The sequence below is a fragment of the Cajanus cajan genome, chromosome 2 (assembly GCF_000230855.2).
Source record: "Cajanus cajan strain Asha chromosome 2, NIPB_CcT2T_4, whole genome shotgun sequence".
Lineage (NCBI taxonomy): Eukaryota > Viridiplantae > Streptophyta > Magnoliopsida > Fabales > Fabaceae > Cajanus > Cajanus cajan.
Genome location: NC_138518.1, coordinates 7837501 through 7859484, shown reverse-complemented (window position 1 = coordinate 7859484; position 21984 = coordinate 7837501). Strand labels below are relative to the sequence as shown.

Sequence of the window (21984 nt, the reverse complement as noted above, 5' to 3'; positions counted from 1 at the left end):
AAAAAAATATGATTTATCCGATAAATTATTTCAGAAAATATTCTTTTATATGTTTTCATTATTCAAAATTAAAATAAAAATGAACATTTTAAGTTAAAAAAATGCAGAATAACCTATTATTGTCTCTTAATATATTTTTTTTCTTTCAGAATTGCAGAACTAGACAGAAAAATTGCTTTATATATATAATATAAAAATAATATCTGGATCCATAAAAAAGCAAATGCAAGGGTGACAAGTGTCCTGAACGAATGAATATTTAACGTTATTTTCTTGTTCCTTAAAATTATCAAAAACTCTTTTTTGTTAAAGGTTTTCTTTTCTTTTTTCCTTACCTAAAAGGTGATTCTTACTGCTACAGTCCACGCTGCCATGTGTCACTTTATTAATGTTTGGCCTTTCATTTTCGTTATTATTAATTATTTTGTAAAATTTATATTCATATTTTTGAACTGATTTGGGTATCTTTGTGTCCAAGACTCTATGTCTCTATCTGCAACTTGCTGCTTTATCTTTCTACTTTTCCCTTTTTTTAAGCTTAACCAAAATCAAGTTGCTGCTTTTATATTATTGTTTCTTTCTGACTTACTCAACTCAACCTTCTTTTTTCTTTTTATTGGATTAATCAAATTCACAATTTTGGATTTATAAGGAGGATGGGGTAGGAGGTAATCTTGCCTAACATGTTCAAAACTCTTATCCTAAATGTTTATTTACAATAGTTGCATGCTTAATATTTGAACTGAATCACATGTATCTTAAAAGTAATGGAACTTGTTCCTGATTTTTTCAAATTCTAAATTTTTTAATGTGTTGAATTGATTATTTTCACTTAAGTATGTATGGTCGCACAAATAATAACATTTAAGTATTATTCGTTTTTAAAAATGTTTTATTTCTCTTTTATAATATTATTATGAAATAAAAGTAATTTTTTTAGACAAATATACTATTTTATGTTATGTGTACTCTTTATTGCAAAGATAATCATATTTTTCTCTTTTAAGAGAAAACATTTAAGTATTATTTATTTCTTTAATAACTAATCTTTTCATTTTGATAATATCAATTTAAAGTTTATACATAGTTGTATTTGTAATTAAATAATTTTATAACCTTACTTTTATATTGATTTAATTTAATTGATAGTTTGAACTTTCATAATCATCAACAAATATTCTCTCTTTCTATCACTATATTTTTATTTTATTTTTATTTTTATCTTTGTTCTCCTTATCATTGTTTGGGATCTTAATTATATGATTTGTACCTACACAAGGGTACACCAATAGTTTTATCACTCTAGTCCTTATTTAACAAATATTCATCTTCATAGTTTTTATCTTTTATATCCTTATAGTCTTTATCCTTTATATCTCACTGATAGTTCATCATAATGCATCAATTCCTCCTCGAGTATACCCATTAATGTAAATGTTTTCCAGTAGAGTATGTCAGTTGAACTCTCCTAATTAATTAGGGTTTCCTTATTATATAATTATTAATCTCCACACTAATTATCATTGGATCAGAAGAGGATCTGATCCTTGGAAATCAACATCAATAAATGTAATATTTAGCATCCTCGTCCTTTTTCTCTCCTCAACAATATTAATTGATCTCATTGCCCTTAGTGTCTTTTCCTTGTCGAAGAAGTAGTCCTTCCTCTAGAAAACCCTCCAAAAATGGTATTAATTATCCTTTTTGTTTGGTCTCTCGAACTATCACAAGCTCGTCCTTTCCTTTCTCGAGAATGATTACGACCCCATTTTGTTTTCTTTTTCTTTTTTTCTCTTTCTCATCCTTGGGGGAGAAAATTTCCCTTCTATGATCATGCCCCTAATTAGACCCATACTTTTGAACAAATTTTTTTAACTATCCTTGTATGATAGGTCTTCTACCCTGTCCTTCAACGTTGCACACTTTTCAGTTGAGTGCCCATGGTTTTAATAATATGTGCAAGATTTTGATAGATCTATCATTGGTGGTGTATGAGCCCTTTTCAGAATAGTTAATGTCTCTGAAGCCAATGCTTGTTCAAGAATCCTTGTCTTGTTAATATTAAGGGGTCTGTACGTAGTGTATCAAGGACCTCTAGGCTAATAATTCCTAGAGTTATCTCCTCTTCTACTTTTTTGGAATGTTTCTCTTTCATTTTCTTTTTTACTCGGAGCAAGCTTAACTTTAGCCTGATTTCTTGACTCTGCCAACTCTTCCATTTGCATATATTTATTAGCCATCCTCCTTAAGTTATTCATATCTAACAGGTGTTTCTTACACAAGCTATTCACAAAAGGACTCAGTTTTAGAGCAGTGTCCAGTTTATCCATTGCAACCACTAGGTTTAGATTTTTGATATCCATAGCAATTTTATTAAAATGGTCCATGAAGCACCAAAATGACTTTTTTTTTTCTTATGTTAACCAATGCCAATGATGTTAATTGGTAAGGCTGACTAATAGCAAATTGTATTATGAACAAAGTTGATAATTCTTCACAAGAATTTATTGAGCCTAGGGAAGTTTAATGAACTATTTGAGGGCTCTAGCCTTCAAAGACTTCGGGAATATATGACACCAAGTTGCATCCTCTTTGATAAGCAATTTAACTAGTGTCAAATATGCATTCAAATGTTCATTTGGGTCCAAGATCCATCATATTTTTCCAACGAAAGATTTCTCCAATTATTCAATAACATAGTCTCCATATTTCTCTATGTAAAAGGGTGTTTGTATGTTCCGATCAAAGTTCCATACCAAAGAGGACCTTGTTCAGGAATAATTGAAAATTGTACATGGGGTACTTGCACTTGCGTAGTTGTCGATACATGATATGAAGATGCTTCATTATTAGTTTGACATGTAGGAACCCAAGATATATTGATATTCCTCAACTTAGCATTCTCCCTCCTTAGTGTCGAAGTCTCCATATTTCTCTATGTAAAAGGGTGTTTGTATGTTCCGATCAAAGTTCTATACCAAAGAGGGCCTTGTTCAGGAATAATTGAAAATTGTACATGGGGTACTTGCACTTGCGAAGTTGTCGATACATGATATGAAGATGCTTCATTATTAGTTTGACATGTAGGAACCCAAGATATATTGATATTCCTCAACTTAGCATTCTCCCTCCTTAGTGTCGAAAGCTCCTGAGCATCACACTCAGGACCTATCGAATAACAATCATTTCTTTCCTTAGTAATTTCATAGCATCCAAAAGATCAATATGATCTTCCATAACAATAAATTCTACATTTGCTCGGGCCATGCAAAATTGTAGTCACCATCCTTCAAAAGTTATTCTTCCTACAAAATAAACAAATAACAAGGGCCTTAAAAATGGGCCCCATAGTGAGCGCCAAAAATGTACTTGCATAAGGGTACATTAGTAATTTTATCACTTCAATTCTTATGTAAAAAGTCTTCATCTTCATAGCCTTTGTCCTTTATATCCTTATAGTCTTCGGGTATACCTGTCCGATAAGGTAAAATGAGAGTACTTGCAAAAGACACTTCAATACTTTAGTTAGTCCTCGATCATAAACATGTCAATGAAATTAATGTTGTAATAAATATAAAAATATTTTCTTTAAAAGTTATTATGTATACTAATTTTATTGGTTATGGACCTTGATGACAGACACATTATCTACTAAATTACCTTGAGAGATGTTTTTAAGTTACTTGTAAACTTATCTAATCCTCGATAAGATTCAATGAGTGTTCGACTCTATCCTTTGACCAAACCTTTCAAATATATGATTCAATATGTAAATATTGGAAAAACAAATCAAATATTATGTTATATAAAAAATTTGTCAAAATTTATTTTCTAAAATAATGACCATTGTTATAGTAAAACATACAACATTTTTTTTCTTCTTATTTTCTTCAAAGATTGTTTATTAAAGCATCAATCTTAATTTCCACTAAGACCAACAATGTCAGGTCAATTAATTTATACATTTGATAGTATATATAATTTATCCATAATTTCATCTAAAAATTAGTAATTTTGTTAGTTGCATAGCCATGTATAAGTAACTAAATGAGTAGGAATATATTATTAGGGTAACGGTTTTTCCCCTTAATAATATAGATTTAGCCTATTTGTATTCTCATAAAAATATTAAAAAAGATAGATAAAAATTGGGGGAAAATAAGTCAACTTAATTTAAATATTATTAAATATCAATTCCCACATCATCTACTTAATGCGATTAATATTATAATTTAATTATTAATATATGAACATTTAATTATTTGACCAAAATTGTGAATTTACAAGATTAAAAAACTAAAATTATAAATTTAAAAATTAAAAATTGAAATCAAGAATTAGATATGATGGATACTAAATGTGTAGTTAAGCCAATTAACAAATCACATTTGCATTAGGAGGTATCCGCCAAAACGACATTTAACAGTATTTTAATATATAGAGCAAATGTTTATTTTATAATAACTAAACCTTAAATAGATAAATACTCTTGAGTATATAAATTGTATTATAACTAAAATTTAAATTTAATAAATATTTTTAAACATATAAATTATATATATATATATTAATTTATGAAATATATTATGATATAAGATTTTTTTAATAATTTTAAAATATATTAAAATTCAATTTAAAAATAAAGATGAAAATGATGAGTTGAAGGAAAAACATAGAGAAAGATTGAGAAAAAAATTCCCAAAAAACACTATAGTCGAAGAAAGACTCATAAAAAAATAACTCTTAATAATATTATCATTCAAAATAGTTATTCTTGTTTATCTTAAATAATTTAAATATAAAATTATTTTTAATGAAATTTGATTTAAAAAAGTAATAAAATATAATATATTGATTAAAAAAAAAATATAATTAAGATATTAAAATGGAGTTAATCATCTATACACTGTCAGTGTAAAGTTTTTTTACACTGGCAACCAATTATATCTTTTAATTGTGTTATGTCACTATAAACACATTTACTTTTAATAGTGACATGACACAATTAAAAAATATAATTGGTTGTCAGTGTAAAAAAACTTTACACTGACAGTATATATGTGATTAACTCATTAAAATGTACATGTAATTAAATATAAGAACTTGAAATAGCATAGAGAGAGAGAGAGAAAATTTTTTTTTTCTATTAGTTACAACAAGAGATAATGTATAAAATATGTAAGATAATTATGTTTCATGTGAGAAATATGTGATGTATAAAAGGATTAATAAATAATTAAATAATTAGAGACTAAATCATAAATGAACTTAATAGAGTAGTTTTGAGAATAATTGTTATTTGATGAGAATAACGATCTTTAGCCACTAATGTTAAACAAGATCCACAGCCTGATAGAAAATATTCTCTCAAACCCTGGTCATCATAAAAGATAGAGAGAGCAAAAAAAAAGAGTCAAAGGAAGTGAAATCTTGATTCTCTTCTCAAGAAGATCAAAATACTCTAAGGATCAAAGAAGATTTATATTATGAAGAAAGGTACATACTATTTTTTATTATTATGTGAGTATCATAAATTTTAAAGATCCTTTTAATTTTCTATAATTGATGTATTAGAAAATCATAGAACTTACAAAATATACAACAAAATGAAAAGAGAGAAATAGGGCATTGAGAGTATCTAAGTGATAAAATAGGAGGATAAGTCTAGAAATAAATTTGTGGGAGGAATAATGATATTATGAATTGATATTGTTACTACATTTTAAATTAGGAGAATAATTTAGAATTATTTATACCTATATATATAAAGGGATTCTTTCTTTTAGTGTATATATTATTTTGACATTTTTAACTCATTATAAAAATTGCATAAGTTGTTGTATGATAATAATTAATAAATAAGAGAAAAGTTTTTTTTTCATGAAAGTTTTGTTTTTAAAATTGTCAATAATTGTCCACTATCCCCACTAATATGTTTGTATTTAAAAGAAGACTCTCCAAAGACACAAAGTTCCTTCATTTCCACTGCTATATATTATGTAAGAAAAAGAAGAAAAAAAATCCCACTATGATACATGTGGACTATCCTATATAGTGTTGCGTTGATGACATGTAGCATAGTATACATGCATTTAATATATCTCTTCAATCTAATAAAAAATTTAATGACTTGTGTAAAAATGCTTTTGCAGTATTCCACCCATTCTCCGGAACATCTCAATCCTGTTGAAATCTCAACCAACCTCATTCCAACCTCAATTTTGCAACATGCTAGAACAAGTCAACATTAATCTAGATATATCATCAATCCATTTCACATTTCACATATCACTATGAATAAGTGAAACATCTCCAAAAGTTAAAAGCTTAATACATGCATTGGTTAAGTGAGTAGAAACCAACCAACCACCCAACTTGCAAAGAAAATATTGAGAAGCTGCCAAGAGAGGTGGGGCTGGGACAATTGACAATTAAGGTAGAAATTATTAACAGTTTTCCAATGAGAGAGGATAAGAGGGAATAATCAGAAAAGAAGCAACTGAATTAATTGGAGAAGTAGTGGCAGGCAATGGAAACAAAAATCTAGAATAAGATAGGTGAAGCATGGTGACTATAACAAACCTCTCTATCATGCTCAAGTGGTCAAATGCAAAGCAAGAAACCTAGCAATGTTACGAGTGTTCAAAGTATCAATCAAAGAAGGTATTATTTTATCATAAATATCTTTCAATTCATTTAATCAAAGATTAATCTTGTTATTCACAAATTTTTACATGTGATAAAGATCAAATACAGATTCTTTATTAAATAGATTGTTCTCATAACATGCAAATATAAATTACCTAATCATAACATTAATCTAATAACTTTGATGATAAGATAGTAGATGCATAATGCATAAAGAAAGTGGCTATAGTGTTGATGGACTTTGTTCTTATAAGTTTGTATAGAGTTTGACATGAGTGAGGGCCCTCATACTTTTACTTGAAAAGCGTTCCTTCACTCAAGGGAAACTATTGTATAGATTAAATTTGCTAGTTATTCCATTCCTTGAATGGGGTCCCTATCCCTCAGTCTTGACTCTCACTTGTAGCTTTTGAAACTCTTTTAGTCACTATCGAAGCCAAGTGTTGAGGTACCATCGACCCTTTTACTCGCGTGATTCGGAAGCACCTTTCAATCTTATGGTATATTTCAATTTTCCAAATTCGTTGGCTTAAAAAGGCATTCAATTTTGGCAATACTTTATAGCCAATCAACCATAGATTAAGTAAACCTTATATTCTTCTCTCCTCCGCATTATTGCGTTAGCTTGCCATTTCTCCACCAAAAGCTCTTCCCTTTTATTTGAAAAATCTCACAGTCAAATAAATTATTTGAAGGAACAATAATTTGTTTCCTCTTAACTGGGGTCACAAAAATATTCATCCTTTTGTTGGTGACCTTGGTTTGTCCTGTGCCAGGACTTGAAGACTTACCAAAAAAAATATTGTATGGTTTGAAGAATCGATGAAAATAAATAAACAAATATATACAAACTCATTGAATCGGCCTAGAATTACTTGATTAACTTTTTATTTGAGGAAGCGATCGAGTTGGCCTAAATTAAAGTATCTAAATAAACTTACAAGTCAAATCAAGAGTGGGACTAATAAGGAAATGATCTAGTGGGCCTAAATTGAAACATTCAAAGAAACTAACAAGCCTACACAAAGTCTAACAATGTCAGTGAAAAAAAGAAGGAAGGGGTAAATGAAAGGAGATAATGGGAGAAAAGGAGTCCAGAAAAATCCCAGGTCAAGTTTACTATGTTAAGCAAGTAAATAAAGCACAAAGTGGTAAGTGTCAACACTTCTCTACATGATTTCACACTTTCTTGTTTGATTTTCCCACCCCTTATCATTCTTGTTGACAATAATACTCTTGACCCGTATCTCGCCAAAATCTTGGCAAGATACACAATTGTTTTCATTTTGTATCTTGACATAGCAACTAATACCATCAAAATTAGGACTCAAAACAGTACGCTTGCGAAGAAGACAGGAAAAAAAGCTCTGAAAAATTAATGGAAAACAAGAAAGAACAATGTTTATAGAAGAATAAGTGAGATGTATGAAATAGATGAAGAGCATAAGATGAAGGGGTACACGAAGGAAAGAGAATAGAATTTTCAAAAATAAAATAAAATTGAGTAGGAAGATAAAGAAATAAGATGCAAGTATAATAATCATGGGCGTTAAAAACATTTGGTACTCAAAGCGTTTTGTATAAAACTTGGAATTTTGTTACACCTAGAAAACTGGCACAATGAGGTTGATCTATCAGTGAGTTGGGGTGAACCAGAACAGCTCTTTATTGACCTTGACAAACTTGTATGACAGAAAGAGGTCGAATATTTTTATAATATTAATTGTACATCATAATAACATCTTTTATGCTGTGACACGTTGATATCTAAGTAAGCTTACACACCTCATTTATGCATCCAGCTGTTTATATGTAAATGATACTGATATTTTTAGTCTCAAAAAAAAATGCTGAAGAAAAATCCTAAGTTACACACAGCTAATATAAGGAGGAAAACAACCACGGCAGCAGCATTAAAAGCACAGACTGAACAAGAACTCCCCATCCCCAAAACTTAAACCATGATCCGCATGTGTGTCCGTAAATCATTCATAGATATGGCCAAAATCGTTAGCCAGTATACACAGGCACATTCAAGAGAAACACACAAGTTATCAACATCCTTCAACTTCTGAAGATTCACATCATTGCAGTAAACCGGCTTCCTTGAGAGCAGCTTTATATTCTTCAACACTTTGTGCTCGCACCTGCATCCCCAATGACATTAACAAAATAATGTTCACAACTCTTTCCACACATAACAAGGCAAAATCAAAATTTGCAGAATCAATGTTATGCAACATGATCCAAGAACCATCAAGTAGCATACCTCAGCAACATGAGTGCCAAAATGGTTCTCAATCTTTGACATGAGCCTCGCATCCCTTTCATCACATATCAGGTTAAATACAGCCCCTGTAGAGGATCAAATGAAACAAATGGAAAAGAATAACTTCACTATTTTGTATCATTAAGATATCATTCATAACTTAATGAAGAATGAAATTATGCATTATTTTCTTTAGAAAGGGTATAGCAACAAAATTTGAAATTGCAGGAGGTGATAGTGTGGCCAAACAAGTGCATATTTCAGAAGAAAAATCTGAGCAGGGTTAACCAGTCCAACTAAGGATATCTGCTACGTTAAGTAGATGGAAAATGGAAATGAATTTAGACACAGTAAAAGTCTATAGAATTCCAGATAAATAATCAATGTTTAATTTCTCATTTTCATCTAGATTTTAACGAGTTCAGAATAACATTCACTTTCCACCTACTCAACAGGCTAGGAATATTACTTAATAGTCCCATCAGTGTAATATATATTGAAATATGGTGGCAAAATAATTGTCCCTTTTGAAAAAAAATAACAAGACAACTATTTAGGGCTTAAGTTTACATTGAAAGCAAGGCTAAAGCTAGCACAGTGATTTGTTAAGAGATATAAACCCATGTCTAAATATGAAGAATTTAACTTAGATACACTAGCACCACACAAAAAATAAAAGGTAACAGGAAGCTCACTTATTACGACTGTAACATATTATGATAACTACATAACAGTAAGCAGAGAATTCTAGAAATTTACCCTTCCTCCCAAAACGCCCAGCTCTGCCAACCCTGTGCAAATAGACTTCACAATCCGGCTCAGGTTCACGGCTATACTCAGCAGTGTGTTTCACTGGAAGATCATAATTGATGACCAAATTAACCTGAATAAATATTCATTTTTAGGATGTCATCACATTGAAAAGCAAATGAGGACATACACAAAAAGATAAGAGTGAAGAAAACCAATTCAGTACCTGTTGCTGATCAAAACCACGAGCAAGAACATCTGTTGATATAAGAACTTGAGTCAAACCATCTCTGAACTCCTTGACAATTTTGTCTCTCTGTTCATGATCAAGAGCACCTTGTATAGATGTAACCTCATAGCCAAAATCAACAAGAGCATTATGCAACATTTTTGCACTATTTCTTGTGCGCACAAATATGATGGTTTGCCCCACATTCTCTCCTATTTCAAATATGTAATCTTTTATAATTTCAATCTTAGCAAGTTCATCAGGACAATGCACTTTATATTGCTTCACTGCATCTAAAGATAGTTCCTCTTTCTTTACAAATAGTTGATTGTGATCCTTCTTGACTGTTCTTGAAACAAAATTCTTGACCGTGTCATTAAATGTAGCAGAAAACAAAAGAACCTGCAGACATACAGGCCAATCAAAATTTTCTTAGATAAAAAAGAAACTTCAAAATTAAATACACTACATAAAAGCAGGCACAAACATTGAATCACATATATAGCAAGCAAACTGGTAAAAGATAAAAGGTTTGCTCGAAATGCAGATATAATGATTCTGAAGCACAAATAGTAAGTGTAGCTAGGAACATTTATATTTACCCTCCATGCAATTTGAATTTACTTATAAGCAGTGTTGTCAAAAAACGGTTATGGCGGCGCCATAACGGCGTGGCGGCGGCGGCCGCAATCCTTTACGGCGGTTTAGGGTAAAAATGGCGGGGTTCCGCCATTTTGGAGATGGCGGCCATTACGGCGGGTTTGGCGTGGCGGTCCGTGGCAGGAATGGCGGACATGGCACCATTATTGGGCCTTTTTTTTTTGTTTTTCGTTTTGGCCCTTTTTTTTTCGTTTTGGGCCTTTTTTTTATTTTCTGGTTTGGGCCCGGGTTTGTTTTCCGGGTTGGGCACCCAACAGATGAAATAGGGCATTAGAAACCCTAAATCAATTAGAGCCCCTTTCGTGCAAACCTACCCCCGCAACTGCTCCGACTCCCACGCTGCATCTGCCACCGTCGCCGACGACGCAACTGCCACCCTCGCCGACGACTCAACCGCCGCTGTCGCCTCTGACGCAGCTGCCACCGTCGCTGCCTCCGACGCAGCTGCCACCATCACGTAAGAACTAAGAAGTGAGTTTCTTCTCCTCCTCCGCTTGCATCACTGTCGCGCCACCATAACCTCCGCCACCACCGCCGCTGCCTCCGCGCACGCCACCCTAGCCTCCCTGCGAGCCACCACCACCTCCGCCGTCACCTCTGCGCGCCACCGTGACCTCCGATCGCACCACCGTGACCTCCGACGAGATTTTCTTCCTCCTCCTTTGAGTTTTGCCATCACCACTGCCACCGCATCCGACAATCCAACAATGTCAGGGGAGGCAGATTCAAACTCTCGGCCACCGACAATGTCATCTTCTAGTTCCATTAATTCTAAGAGGAGTGACGTTGCTTGGAAGCATTGTACACCGGTTAGAGAGAATGCTACAAATGAGATTCTTTGTAATTATTGCCGGAAGGTTATGAAAGGAGGTATCACAAGGGTGAAACAACATTTGATTGGAAAGGCGGGCAATGTTACAGCTTGTTTGATGGCTCCTGAAGCTGTCAAAGTTGAGATAAGGGCAGCTATGGATGGTAAGAAGCAGAGGCAAAATGAAGCATTCAAGAAGGCAATGCAAGAGATTGAGGTACAATGTGAAGAAGGATTTATGGAATTTGGAGGTTCTGATTCTCGATTACCTCCAATTGGTGATTTTAGATTGAAGGATACTAGGAAGGGACCTATGGACCTTTACAATCAACCTCAATCTACAGCTGCAAAAAATAGAAAAGACAAGGTGGTGCAAGCGGGCATAAGAGAGCTTTGTGATAAAAAAGCTGTAGAAAGGGTTTACCAATATATAGCACGATTTTGGTACCAAGCTGACATATCTTTCAACTTGATAAAGTTGGAAAGTTTTCAAGATATGATTCGTGAAATTGGGCATTTTGGGAAGCATTTGAAAGCTCCTTCCTATCATGACATTAGAGTACCACTCCTTCAAAAAGAAGTGGAGTTCACTAATGAATTAATGAAGCCACTAAAGGATCAATGGGCAAGTTTTGGGTGTTCCTTAATGTCAGATGCTTGGACTGATAGGAAACAAAGAAGCATAATCAACTTTTTGGTGAACTCCTCTTCTGGGACAATGTTCTTAAGGTCAGTTGATGCATCTGATTATGTAAAGACCGGTGAAAAAATATTTGAGTTGCTGGATTCTATTGTGGAGGAGATTGGAGAGGAAAAGGTTGTCCAAGTTATAAAGGACAACGGAAGTAATTATGTTCTTACTGGTAGGTTGCTAGAGGAGAAAAGAAAAAAAATTTATTGGACTCCTTGTGCTACACATTGTATAGATTTGATGTTAGAGGACATTGGCAAGCTGCCCCATATAAAGAAGACCATTCAGCGAGCTATCTCTCTTGTTGGCTTCATTTATAGCCATTCAAGCACTTTGAGCATGTTGAGGTTCTTTACTGGGGGAGGGAATTAGTCAGGCATGCAATCACTCGATTTGCCACATCTTATCTTTCCTTGGAGAGGATTCATCAAGAGAAAACTAATCTTCGAAAGATGTTTGTGTCAGAAGAGTGGAATGAAAACAAGCTAGCAAAGGAGGCCAAGGGAAAGGAAGCCACAAAAACTGTCTTGATGCCTAGTTTCTGGAAGAATGTAGTTTTCATTCTGAAAGTGATGGCTCCTCTTGTAAAAGTGCTTAGGCTTGTGGATAGTGAGAAAAAACCAGCCATGGGCTACATATATGAGGCAATGGACAAGGCAAAGGAAAACATTGTGAAATCTTTTAAAAATGAAAGCAAATACAAGGATGTGTTTGAAATCATTGATAAAAGATGGGATATTCAGCTGCATCGCCCTTTACATGCTGCTGGTCACTTTTTGAACCCAGAGTTCTTTTATGCCAACCCACAGATGGAGTTTAATGGTGAGATTATTAGGGGTTTGTATGATTGTATCAATAAATTGTTGGGAGATTTGGAGATGGAAAAGATTGTTCATAAGGAGTTGGCTCACTATAAAGCTGCGAGTGGTATGTTTGGGTGCACAACTGCCATAGCAATGAGGGGTGAAGTTGCACCGGGTAAGAGACAAAACATTGCAACTTTTGAACTTTTATTCTCTAAGTCATAAAGTCATTTGCTCAAGTGTTTGTGTTAACATATTTTGTTTGCTTTTGTAGCTCAATGGTGGCGGATGTATGGTTCAGATACTCCATATTTGCAACAACTTGCAATAAGGATCCTTAGCTTGACATGTAGTGCTTCGGGTTGTGAACGTAATTGGAGCGTCTTTGAGCAAGTAATTAATTTCTTAATTCCAATTTAAAGTTAATAATCAATGTTTTGCTTATTATTTCTTAAGTAATAAGTATTTATTTAATTGTTTTAGGTTCATACCAAGAGAAGGAATAGACTCGAGCATAAAAGACTACATGACTTGGTATTTGTCATGTATAATCAAGCACTCCATCAAAGGTATAACCTTAAGGATGAAATCGATCCCATTAGTCTCAATGGGATTGATGATTGCAATGAGTGGCTAATTGGAGAGATGGATGAGGAAGAAGGTGAAGATGAGAGGGTTCATGAAGGAGATGATGACCTAACTTGGAGACAAGTTTATCAAGCTTCAGGACTTGATGAGCCTAGACAATACACTAGGCGTCACAAAAGGAGAGGAGCAAGTGGGGAGGAGCAAGTAGGAACATCTACTAATACTTCTAAAAGAGCCAAAGGATTAGCTTCAAAGAACAAGGGGAAAAGGGTTGAAGAAGTTGAGGCATCAGAAGATTCTAGCACTAGCAGTGAGGAGGAGGAACCAAATGCTATACATTCAGATGGAGAAGCAGAAGGATTTTTGAATGAGCAACATCATCATGTGGAAATTAATTATGCAGACATTGATGAGGATGAAGAGTGAAGAGGATTAAACAAAATAGTTTTAGGAATGACAATTGTGTTTTGCTATTTTTTAACATTGTTGCTTTGTTTTGATGGTTATTTTTGTTGGTTAGGGTTTATGTTTCTTTATGATGACTATCAATAGATTATAAATGCCATGAATTTTAGATTGTTATATTGTTGGTTTTAATATGTGACTGTGTTTGTTATTTTTCTGCTTTTGCATCATATTATATATATATATATATATTTTTTTTTTTTTGGTCCGCCATGATGTCCGCCATGGCAATATGGCACTTAAAGGTCCTTGCCGCCATCCGCCGTATAACCTTGTTGATAACCTTGCTTATAAGCAAAAGCAATCAATTAATATCAAACCAAATGAAGATTTAATCTTTACATATATGCAATTTTGTTTGAGTGAACATGATATATTTCACTAAACTATTTTTTACAAGGTTTAAGATGAATGGATGGCTTTTTTCCATCTTTCACAGGTTCTAGAAGGGCCAAGGGCACGTAAAATTTTGCATGAAATAATGAAAGGACAGGTTGAAGCATGACTATAAATTACACATCCTTTATCAACTACATGTATGTTGGCATGTGCATGCTATCATTAATCACTATGGATGCAGAAATAACTAAGAAAGTTGAGAAGGCTAAACAAATCAAAGAGACTACCACATCATTTGTATGGTAATGGTGCAAAACAGGTATTCATGCAGTTATTTAGGGCTTATTTGATTTTTACTAAGAAAATCAATTTGACACACAATGGCACATGTTTCAATGTGAAATCTATGGCTGAGATTAATTTGGGTTCAATCAATCATGTTCCAACAATTCAAAATCAATTCTACCAAAATCTAAAAGACTAAAACAAATGGACACTTGATGAAAAATAATGCCATGTCAGTGAGTAGCCAAATCTGTATAAGAAATTATTGGGACAGATGGAAATGTTGTGATACAGGAAAGCATACTATGCAAGAGAGAATTCCACAAACCTGACAGTTAGAATTGACCCTTTCGATTTCTTTCATTATCCTCAGGGAATCATCTTTAAATCCATCCTGCAACAGCACAACTTATAACAATCAAGGCACAGCATATTCACCAACCAAACCCTATTAAAAGTCGGAGAAAACAAAAACCCATGGCCACACCAGCATTCCCTGAACCTAAAACTATCCAGAATGTGTATTTACCAAAGAGAAATTACAAACTAGAAATGAGAAAACTGCCAACCCAAGTGTTTTACTACTACAACTGTTATCTTCCTCTCTATCCATCACATGAGGAAGGGTGACAACTTACCATACATCAAAATTACAACATGTAAATTCTGTTGTGAAACAATGGCAAATGCAGTAATAACAATTTCAGGAAGAATCATAACACTATGCAGTAGTGTTAACAATTGCCGACTTCAGAAAAAGGCAAAAATCCAACAATCTGCTACATCACATAAGCAATCATTTGATGAACAACAAGTTGAACAGCCAATAGAATTACCTCAGCAAGCATTTGATCAGCCTCGTCGAAAACAAGAATCTTCAACCTGGTGGCCCCAAGTTTCTTAAAGCTCATCCACTTCTTAATGGTCCCGGGAGTCCCAATCACGACCTGCGCCATAATCGGCGCCCTTTTGGCGATGGGCAAGGCATCACGGCTATCCATGGGCACAGCACACTCAGAGGCAATCCCGGTGTACTTGCCCATCTTGCGGAGCACCTCAGTGTTCTGAATGGCAAGCTCCCTCGTGGGGCAGATGCAGAGAGCCTGAGGAGCCTGCACCTTCGGATCCACACGACTCAGCATCCCAAGCACAAAACACGTGGTCTTGCCGGAGCCGTTGTGCGCCTGCGCGATCAGGTCCCGGTGCGGCGGACTCAGGATCATCGGCAAACTTATCGCCTGGATCTTACTCGGCTTCTGGAACTTCATCTCCACGTAGAGCCCCTTCAGAAGCTCCGGCGACAGGTTAAGGTCCTCGAACGTCGCCGCCGACGTGTACGGCGTGTCGCCGGAGGTAACCTAAGCACAATTCAAAACCCTAGCGTTCGATTAAAAACCCTAGCCGATGGAAAAAGAGAGTGTGAGGGAAGCGAAACGCACCGCTTGGATGTTGGAGTCGTCGGGGTCGTCCAACAGCTTCGGCTGATTCTTCTTGTTGTCGTCGATGGTTAATGCGTCGACGTTGACGGAGGAGGAGGCTTCAGGCTCGGTGGTAGCGGCGGCGCTGCTTTCTTCGTCGGCTTCGTCAGCCCAGCTTTTGGTCACCGGTGGTGGCGGAGGAGCAGCGGCGGAGGATTCTGCCATGGTTCCAAGTGTGACCGCGGAGAGTTCTGCTACGGTTCGCTGTATGAGTGAATAATGAAGAATTTCATAAACTTGCGCTTGAACGGCCCACAAATACTCTTTGGGCCTGTGGGCTTTACAGTTTACACCTCTTTTTCTTTTTTGCTCTTCTTCAAAGTAATAATATGAAATTTGTAAATCACATTATGAACATAATACAATATTACAATGCTAAAATTTATCTAATTGTCGTGGTATTCCAATCAGTATAATGATATAGAAATTCAAAAATATATTTTTTTGAAGATGATATTAAATACATTTAAATTAGGGGTAAAAAATAATTGATATAAAGTATATTATCTACGGTTAAAAAAAAGTGATTAAGAAACATGACAAGGTGGAATAATTATCTTATGAATGCATAGTAAAAGTGATGTCACTGCCCTCATTTTACTTACAATAATATAGGGAAGTGGGTTATTAGAATGTGTTAGACATTTCTAAATGTTTTAGGCATTTTAAATGTTGGAAATAACGTTGTAATTTAGACACACACACAATCAAGATCGATCTTATGTATCTTCTTCACTCAGTTTTATAGCTTTTATTTACATTTAAGCTAGTTGTATTTCGTCTTTTAAATACTTTTTTACAAGCTTTCTTTTATCTTATTTCATTAAAAGCAGAAAAATTAGAAAATCTCAATTTAAAACTGCTAGTGGCTCTTTGAAGTGAATCAGGAATCTAATCAAAGAAACAAAATTTCTTCTTTAAATAATTGCCTAGTTTAAGAATTGATAAGTGCTAGCCAGCACAATGGCCAATTACATTTCACACCAATATTATAAAATAATATTTTTATTAGATGTGTTTGAATACAGATTTTTTATTTTGAGTTTAACCAAAGATTCAAGCTAAGTTTTCTATAATTTTATAACATACAAAAAGGAAACTCTGCCAGGGATTCAATGGACAACTAATTTTAAAATGGACATGTTTAGCTAATTCTTAATTAAAGAGCAAAATGCAATCGCTAGTTGCTATAGAGTGTAAGTGAATATTTTATATTTTATTTTCTATTACTGCATTTTATAAATTATTTTTTTATATCTTTCATTAATTTAAATGAAAAAAGGTATTAATAGATTGGAATGAAAGGGTAATATAGATAAATGAATTTCTAATTTTATAAATCGAGCAAAATAATGTTATTTTCTTGTGAATCCATAAAGAACAAGTATTTTAACTTTTTAAGCGTGCTGCTTTTTTTTATTGGTTCTACATGTATTTTTTTCAATGACAATCATGTTTAAGTGCAATTCTCCAAATAGCACCGGGAGAAATTTGAACCTTAGTAAATATTTTACATCATGCTAGCTGTTTCCTAAGTCAGAATTAAGTTGATACGAACAACAAATACCAACATGGTCTAATTAACTAACAAATTAATAAATACTTCAGTTCTCTAAGCATGCCATGTGTATAAATAAAACTTTGTTGAAAGAGCTAAAACTCAATTTAGTGATTTATACCCCATAAACAGAATTACAGAACTAACTTCTGACTATTGATTGAATGATATCCTTAATGAAAAAATACACAATGAATTAGAGCTGATATGTAATTCTTTCCCGTTTGGGTGGTGTATCACTTTGACACTTTCTCATGTGGTAAACAAATACCACAAAATTATCAAAGCGATGGGAGAATGATGCAATCTGCACAAAGACAATCATAGCAAATTTTTTGAGGGCACACAATAATAATAATATGAACTTTAATACCAAGATTTTCATTATCCAGGTCATCAATCAGTATCACCATGTTCTAATAGTCTAATCCTAACAAATTTTTTATAAATAGAATAATATTAAACGGAAGTTAAGACACAATGCCAAAGATTTTCTTTATGGAGAGGGTAGACTTCTTGCACTATGCTTTTATGCTAGTTTAAATGTTGCCAAATATCCCCCAAGATTAACTGCCAAAGAATACAGTAATCTCAGGAAAATGTTTCAAACTCCAACACTTATCATCCCTCACAAACTAATTAGTTAACCAAAGAAAACAACATAGATCTAAGAGAAAATTATTTTACTAAAAAAGCATGCACAATACTGACAAGTGACAACTCTTACTTTCGTATGAACATCAAAGAAGTAACAGAAATTTTCACACGTTCAAAGCACTTTTCCTTTCCAGTAAAAGTACAAAGTCACTGGCATCACTATTTGATATTTTATTTGAAATCAGAAGAAACAAATCATTCAAAATAGGTATGGATTTCCAAGGCAGAATGAAACAAAAAGTATATCGTGCAAGTTGAGGCAAGTTCCAAACACAAAATCCCCCTCTCAACTCTACATGCAGAGCTTCTAAAGACAACAATTCAAGGCAAATATACCTCTACTTTCTGCAATACCTTCAGCTTGTTGGCTTCACAACTACTACCAGAGCTAAGGTTTATTTTCCTACCATTTCTTTACAAAACAAATGAAAACGCTAGAGAATGTCTATCCAGGCTCCATCAAGTGACTGTGTTTGCACTTGCAGAAGGCTTTTTCTCATGAAGAGAGATCACAGTTTCAAAGGCACCAACCAATGCCTTAACCTTGCTCTTCCGAGCTTCTACCAGTTTACTTGCTGCTTCCTCAATAACATTATTTAGCAATCCCTGTGCATCTTTTTTGTCCTGCATATCTTGATGTCTCAAAACAACCTTCTCTGGACCAGTTGTAGCATCATTGCTGTCAACACAGGCTTCATCTCTTCTTTCAAAGCTTTTCCGGGCAACACCCTTAGCATTGGCTTTCTCCACCAGCACTCTTGTTCTCCGAAATTTAAGCCTCCTTGGACTACTTATCTGAGTTTCATTTTCAACCACTTTTCCCCTTCTGAACTTTAATTTTATCATTTGGTTGTCCTTGCCTTTGGAATATGCAACCCCATCCTTTTTGGGCTTGACTTTCATCTCAGCTTCCAATGCCTCCTCATTTCCCATGCATTCAATTTCATGGCTTCCTGAAAAAGAATCATCCTCAAATTCACTAGTTGTATATTCAGACTCCTCTTGATCTCCTTGGGATAAGGATTGAGAAATTGAGGATACTGAAGACTTAGGTGATGACAACTGAGGGAGGTATGACTCATCATCGTAGCTTGCATTTTGATCAGATTGCAAAGTTTTGTTTTCACCTTCCATCTTGATGACATACAGAGTCTTTTCCTCTACCTCATTGTTGTTGTGTTCCTCATGTTCAACCTTTCTAGCAGTTCGCTGATTCTTAAGATGAGGTGCAATTTTCAGGCTCTTATGCTTTCTTGAATTTATACTTGCAACTCTTAGAAGGGAAGGTCTCGGGGACAAAAAAGCATTTGAAGGTGCCATCAGTTTTTTTGAAGCTGCTTTGGAAGAGGCAACCCCCTTTTCCATCTTGATCTTATTAAATCTTTGACCACCGACACCATCTGAGGAATTCATAGAAGACATTTGTTTCCTTCTGACACTGCTTGAATTTAAAGAAGTCACACGTTTTTCAGACAACTTCATTTCTTTACCTTTGAGAGAAGATAATTGTGATGAGGTTTTCACAACATTGGTAGCTGATTTTGACGAAGTTTTGACCTTGGAAGTTGATATTGATGGATTTCCCACCTTATTAGAAGTAGATTTTAATGTCATCATCTTATTGGGAGATGATTTTGATGGAGCTTCCACCTTCCTGGATGTTGATGTAGTTCCCACCTTCTTGGAAGTTAACTTTGATGGGGATCGGACCTCCTTAATTGACAAAATTTCTTGGCTTGATGATGGAGATGTATGAGACTTCAGGAGTGATGGTTTAACCTTGGTCAATGATGATTTGTTCCTGTTAACCATAACTTCATTCCCTATTTCTTTTTGGCTGTCAAATGCTTTTGCTGGAAGTTCCAGCTTATAAGTGCCAGAGGTATCAGAAATCCAGGTCTTGGAATCAACTGATTTCTTGAGTTTGACCGTCGACATCTTTGTTGGCTTGGAATCTACAGATGCACTGAGCCTGGCAACTGACATCATTGTCCCACCAACCCTGCCTTCTGAGCTTTGGTGAAGCTGTTTCCTTGTAGCTCTATTAGGTATAGAGCGTCTTTCCTTCAATTCAAATGCATGTTTCCCACCATATTTACAAATATCATGACAAGAACCAGTGGAAGCTCTGAGATAATTGGGAACACTTTTTTCAACACTAGCTCCAGAACTAGCTTTGCCAGCTGAATGCTTTTTTATTTCAACCCCAGGTGACTTGGTTACTTCTGGGGTCAGCGGTAATTCAACACTTTCATTGGCCATTATATGGTAGATGAGATATGCAGATGAGCAGAACAAGATTCAGGACAACAATCCCTGAAACTTAAAAAAGAAAGCTAATTTAGGATATGGCAGATAAATAGTACAGAAAGTTAAGCACATTCAAATTCAATATTTCAGTAGAACTACATAAAATAGATCAAACCACTAATATCTACAAGTTTATGGTGTAAACGTATGAAAGTGTATCAACTACCACCTATTCATCTACCCTTCAAATCACAATCATTGAAAGCTTCACAGAGATAGAAGCATTTTTAAGACTAGTCTCAACAGCGATGACAAACATGAAAAATTTTCTGATCTAAACAGAAATTTACAAAATCTTTCATTGCACAAAATGCCTATCTTGTTTGACATGTGATTTTTCTCTATTCAATCCAGAACATCACACTTTTTTCTGCCATTATAAAATAAAATACATGAAAATGATCAGTGCAACAGGAACCAGCCATAAAGCCACAAACATAGAAAAGAAAAGAAGTCATCAAACATCCAAAAGAAAAATCATGATACCCCCCAATTGGCAAACCACTGTTTCTCACAAACATGCTTCAATAAATTACATTCTCGTGTCTTGAAAACGTTGGTACTACAAGACTTTATGTGTCATAATTGTGAAATAGTAACCCTATAAAGAGAAGACACCCATCAAGCACATGAACATGCAGCTAATCATCCAAGGAAATCAATGAAGAATAAGAAATGCAACATATTCCAACAGGGAGACGAGAATCATAACCCAATCAAAAACAAGTGCGGCGGAATATTCATCCAAAAGCAAAACATCACCTGAAATTGATTTTTCAGCAAAAATCACAACCCGACATCACAAAACTCATTGAAAAACTTCATGGCTAAGAAATCTGTGTTTCTTGCACCACCACCACAGAAAAAACATTTTTAAAGGATATTCCAATCCAGAAAAAACAATAAACAGCGGAGAAAAAAAATCAAATTTTTAATTAAAAATAATAAAAACGAAGGCACCCCAAATGAAAACCAATCCAATAGAACAGAAAAATGAACCAGGGGAGGTTCAGAAAACGCGCCTCAATCCATAAAAATCAAATTTTTCAACAAACCCATTTGCATTTAGAGAAAAACAAACAGGACCCAGATGATGATGGTTTTGATCAGAAACGAGCAGAAGAAGAAACATACCTTGTTGTTTTCAGAGAAACAAGGGGTGGTTGATAACCAGAAAAGGAAAAAAGAGGAAAAAGGGGAATAATGAGAAAGTGAATGGTGAAGGGTCAAGTAGAAGAAGAAGGAGGAAAAGGAGAAGGGACCACTGCGAAGAGAACGTGCAAGCAAGTGTTTATTTCTCTCGTGCTGTTTCTGGTTATGTGTTGCGTGTCTCCTCACTGCGTTGGTTTGTTACAGAATCCAATGAGAGAGAAAGACAGAGAGAGAGAAGCGTTCAATTTTTTTCATTTTTTTTTTTTTTGGGTCTTGGCTTCAAATAAAACA

General features: G+C 34.4%; 2 protein-coding genes and 1 long non-coding RNA gene across 5 annotated transcripts; 1 reads left to right on the top strand and 2 right to left on the bottom strand.

Moving 5' to 3' along the window:
- Positions 1–8331: 8331 nt before the first annotated feature.
- Positions 8332–16236, bottom strand: LOS4 (P-loop containing nucleoside triphosphate hydrolases superfamily protein). Its single transcript, XM_020346797.3, has 7 exons — positions 15978–16236; positions 15375–15896; positions 14867–14932; positions 9894–10298; positions 9677–9800; positions 8918–9003; positions 8332–8795 (listed from the first exon to the last, which is right to left on the bottom strand). Exons 1-7 carry the CDS (start codon positions 16179–16181, stop codon positions 8733–8735), a joined length of 1470 nt encoding a protein of 489 aa, XP_020202386.1. The 5' UTR covers positions 16182–16236; the 3' UTR covers positions 8332–8732.
- Positions 12989–13417, top strand: LOC109815966 (uncharacterized). The gene is made up of 3 exons (XR_014431296.1): positions 12989–13036; positions 13136–13254; positions 13345–13417. It is a non-coding gene; the product is annotated as an uncharacterized LOC109815966 (long non-coding RNA).
- A 2006-nt stretch (positions 16237–18242) lies between the features above and the next one.
- On the bottom strand, positions 18243–21984 carry LOC109788138 (uncharacterized). 3 transcript variants are annotated; one of them, XM_083067868.1, is made up of 2 exons: positions 21676–21984; positions 18243–20553 (listed from the first exon to the last, which is right to left on the bottom strand). In XM_083067868.1, exon 2 carries the CDS (start codon positions 20491–20493, stop codon positions 18691–18693), a length of 1803 nt encoding a protein of 600 aa, XP_082923994.1. In that variant the 5' UTR covers positions 20494–20553; positions 21676–21984; the 3' UTR covers positions 18243–18690. The 3 variants fall into 3 exon arrangements, with proteins under 3 accessions (XP_082923994.1, XP_082923996.1, XP_082923997.1); XM_083067870.1 differs by having other exon boundaries at positions 18243–20547; XM_083067871.1 differs by lacking the exon at positions 21676–21984 and adding an exon at positions 21304–21635 and having other exon boundaries at positions 18243–20547.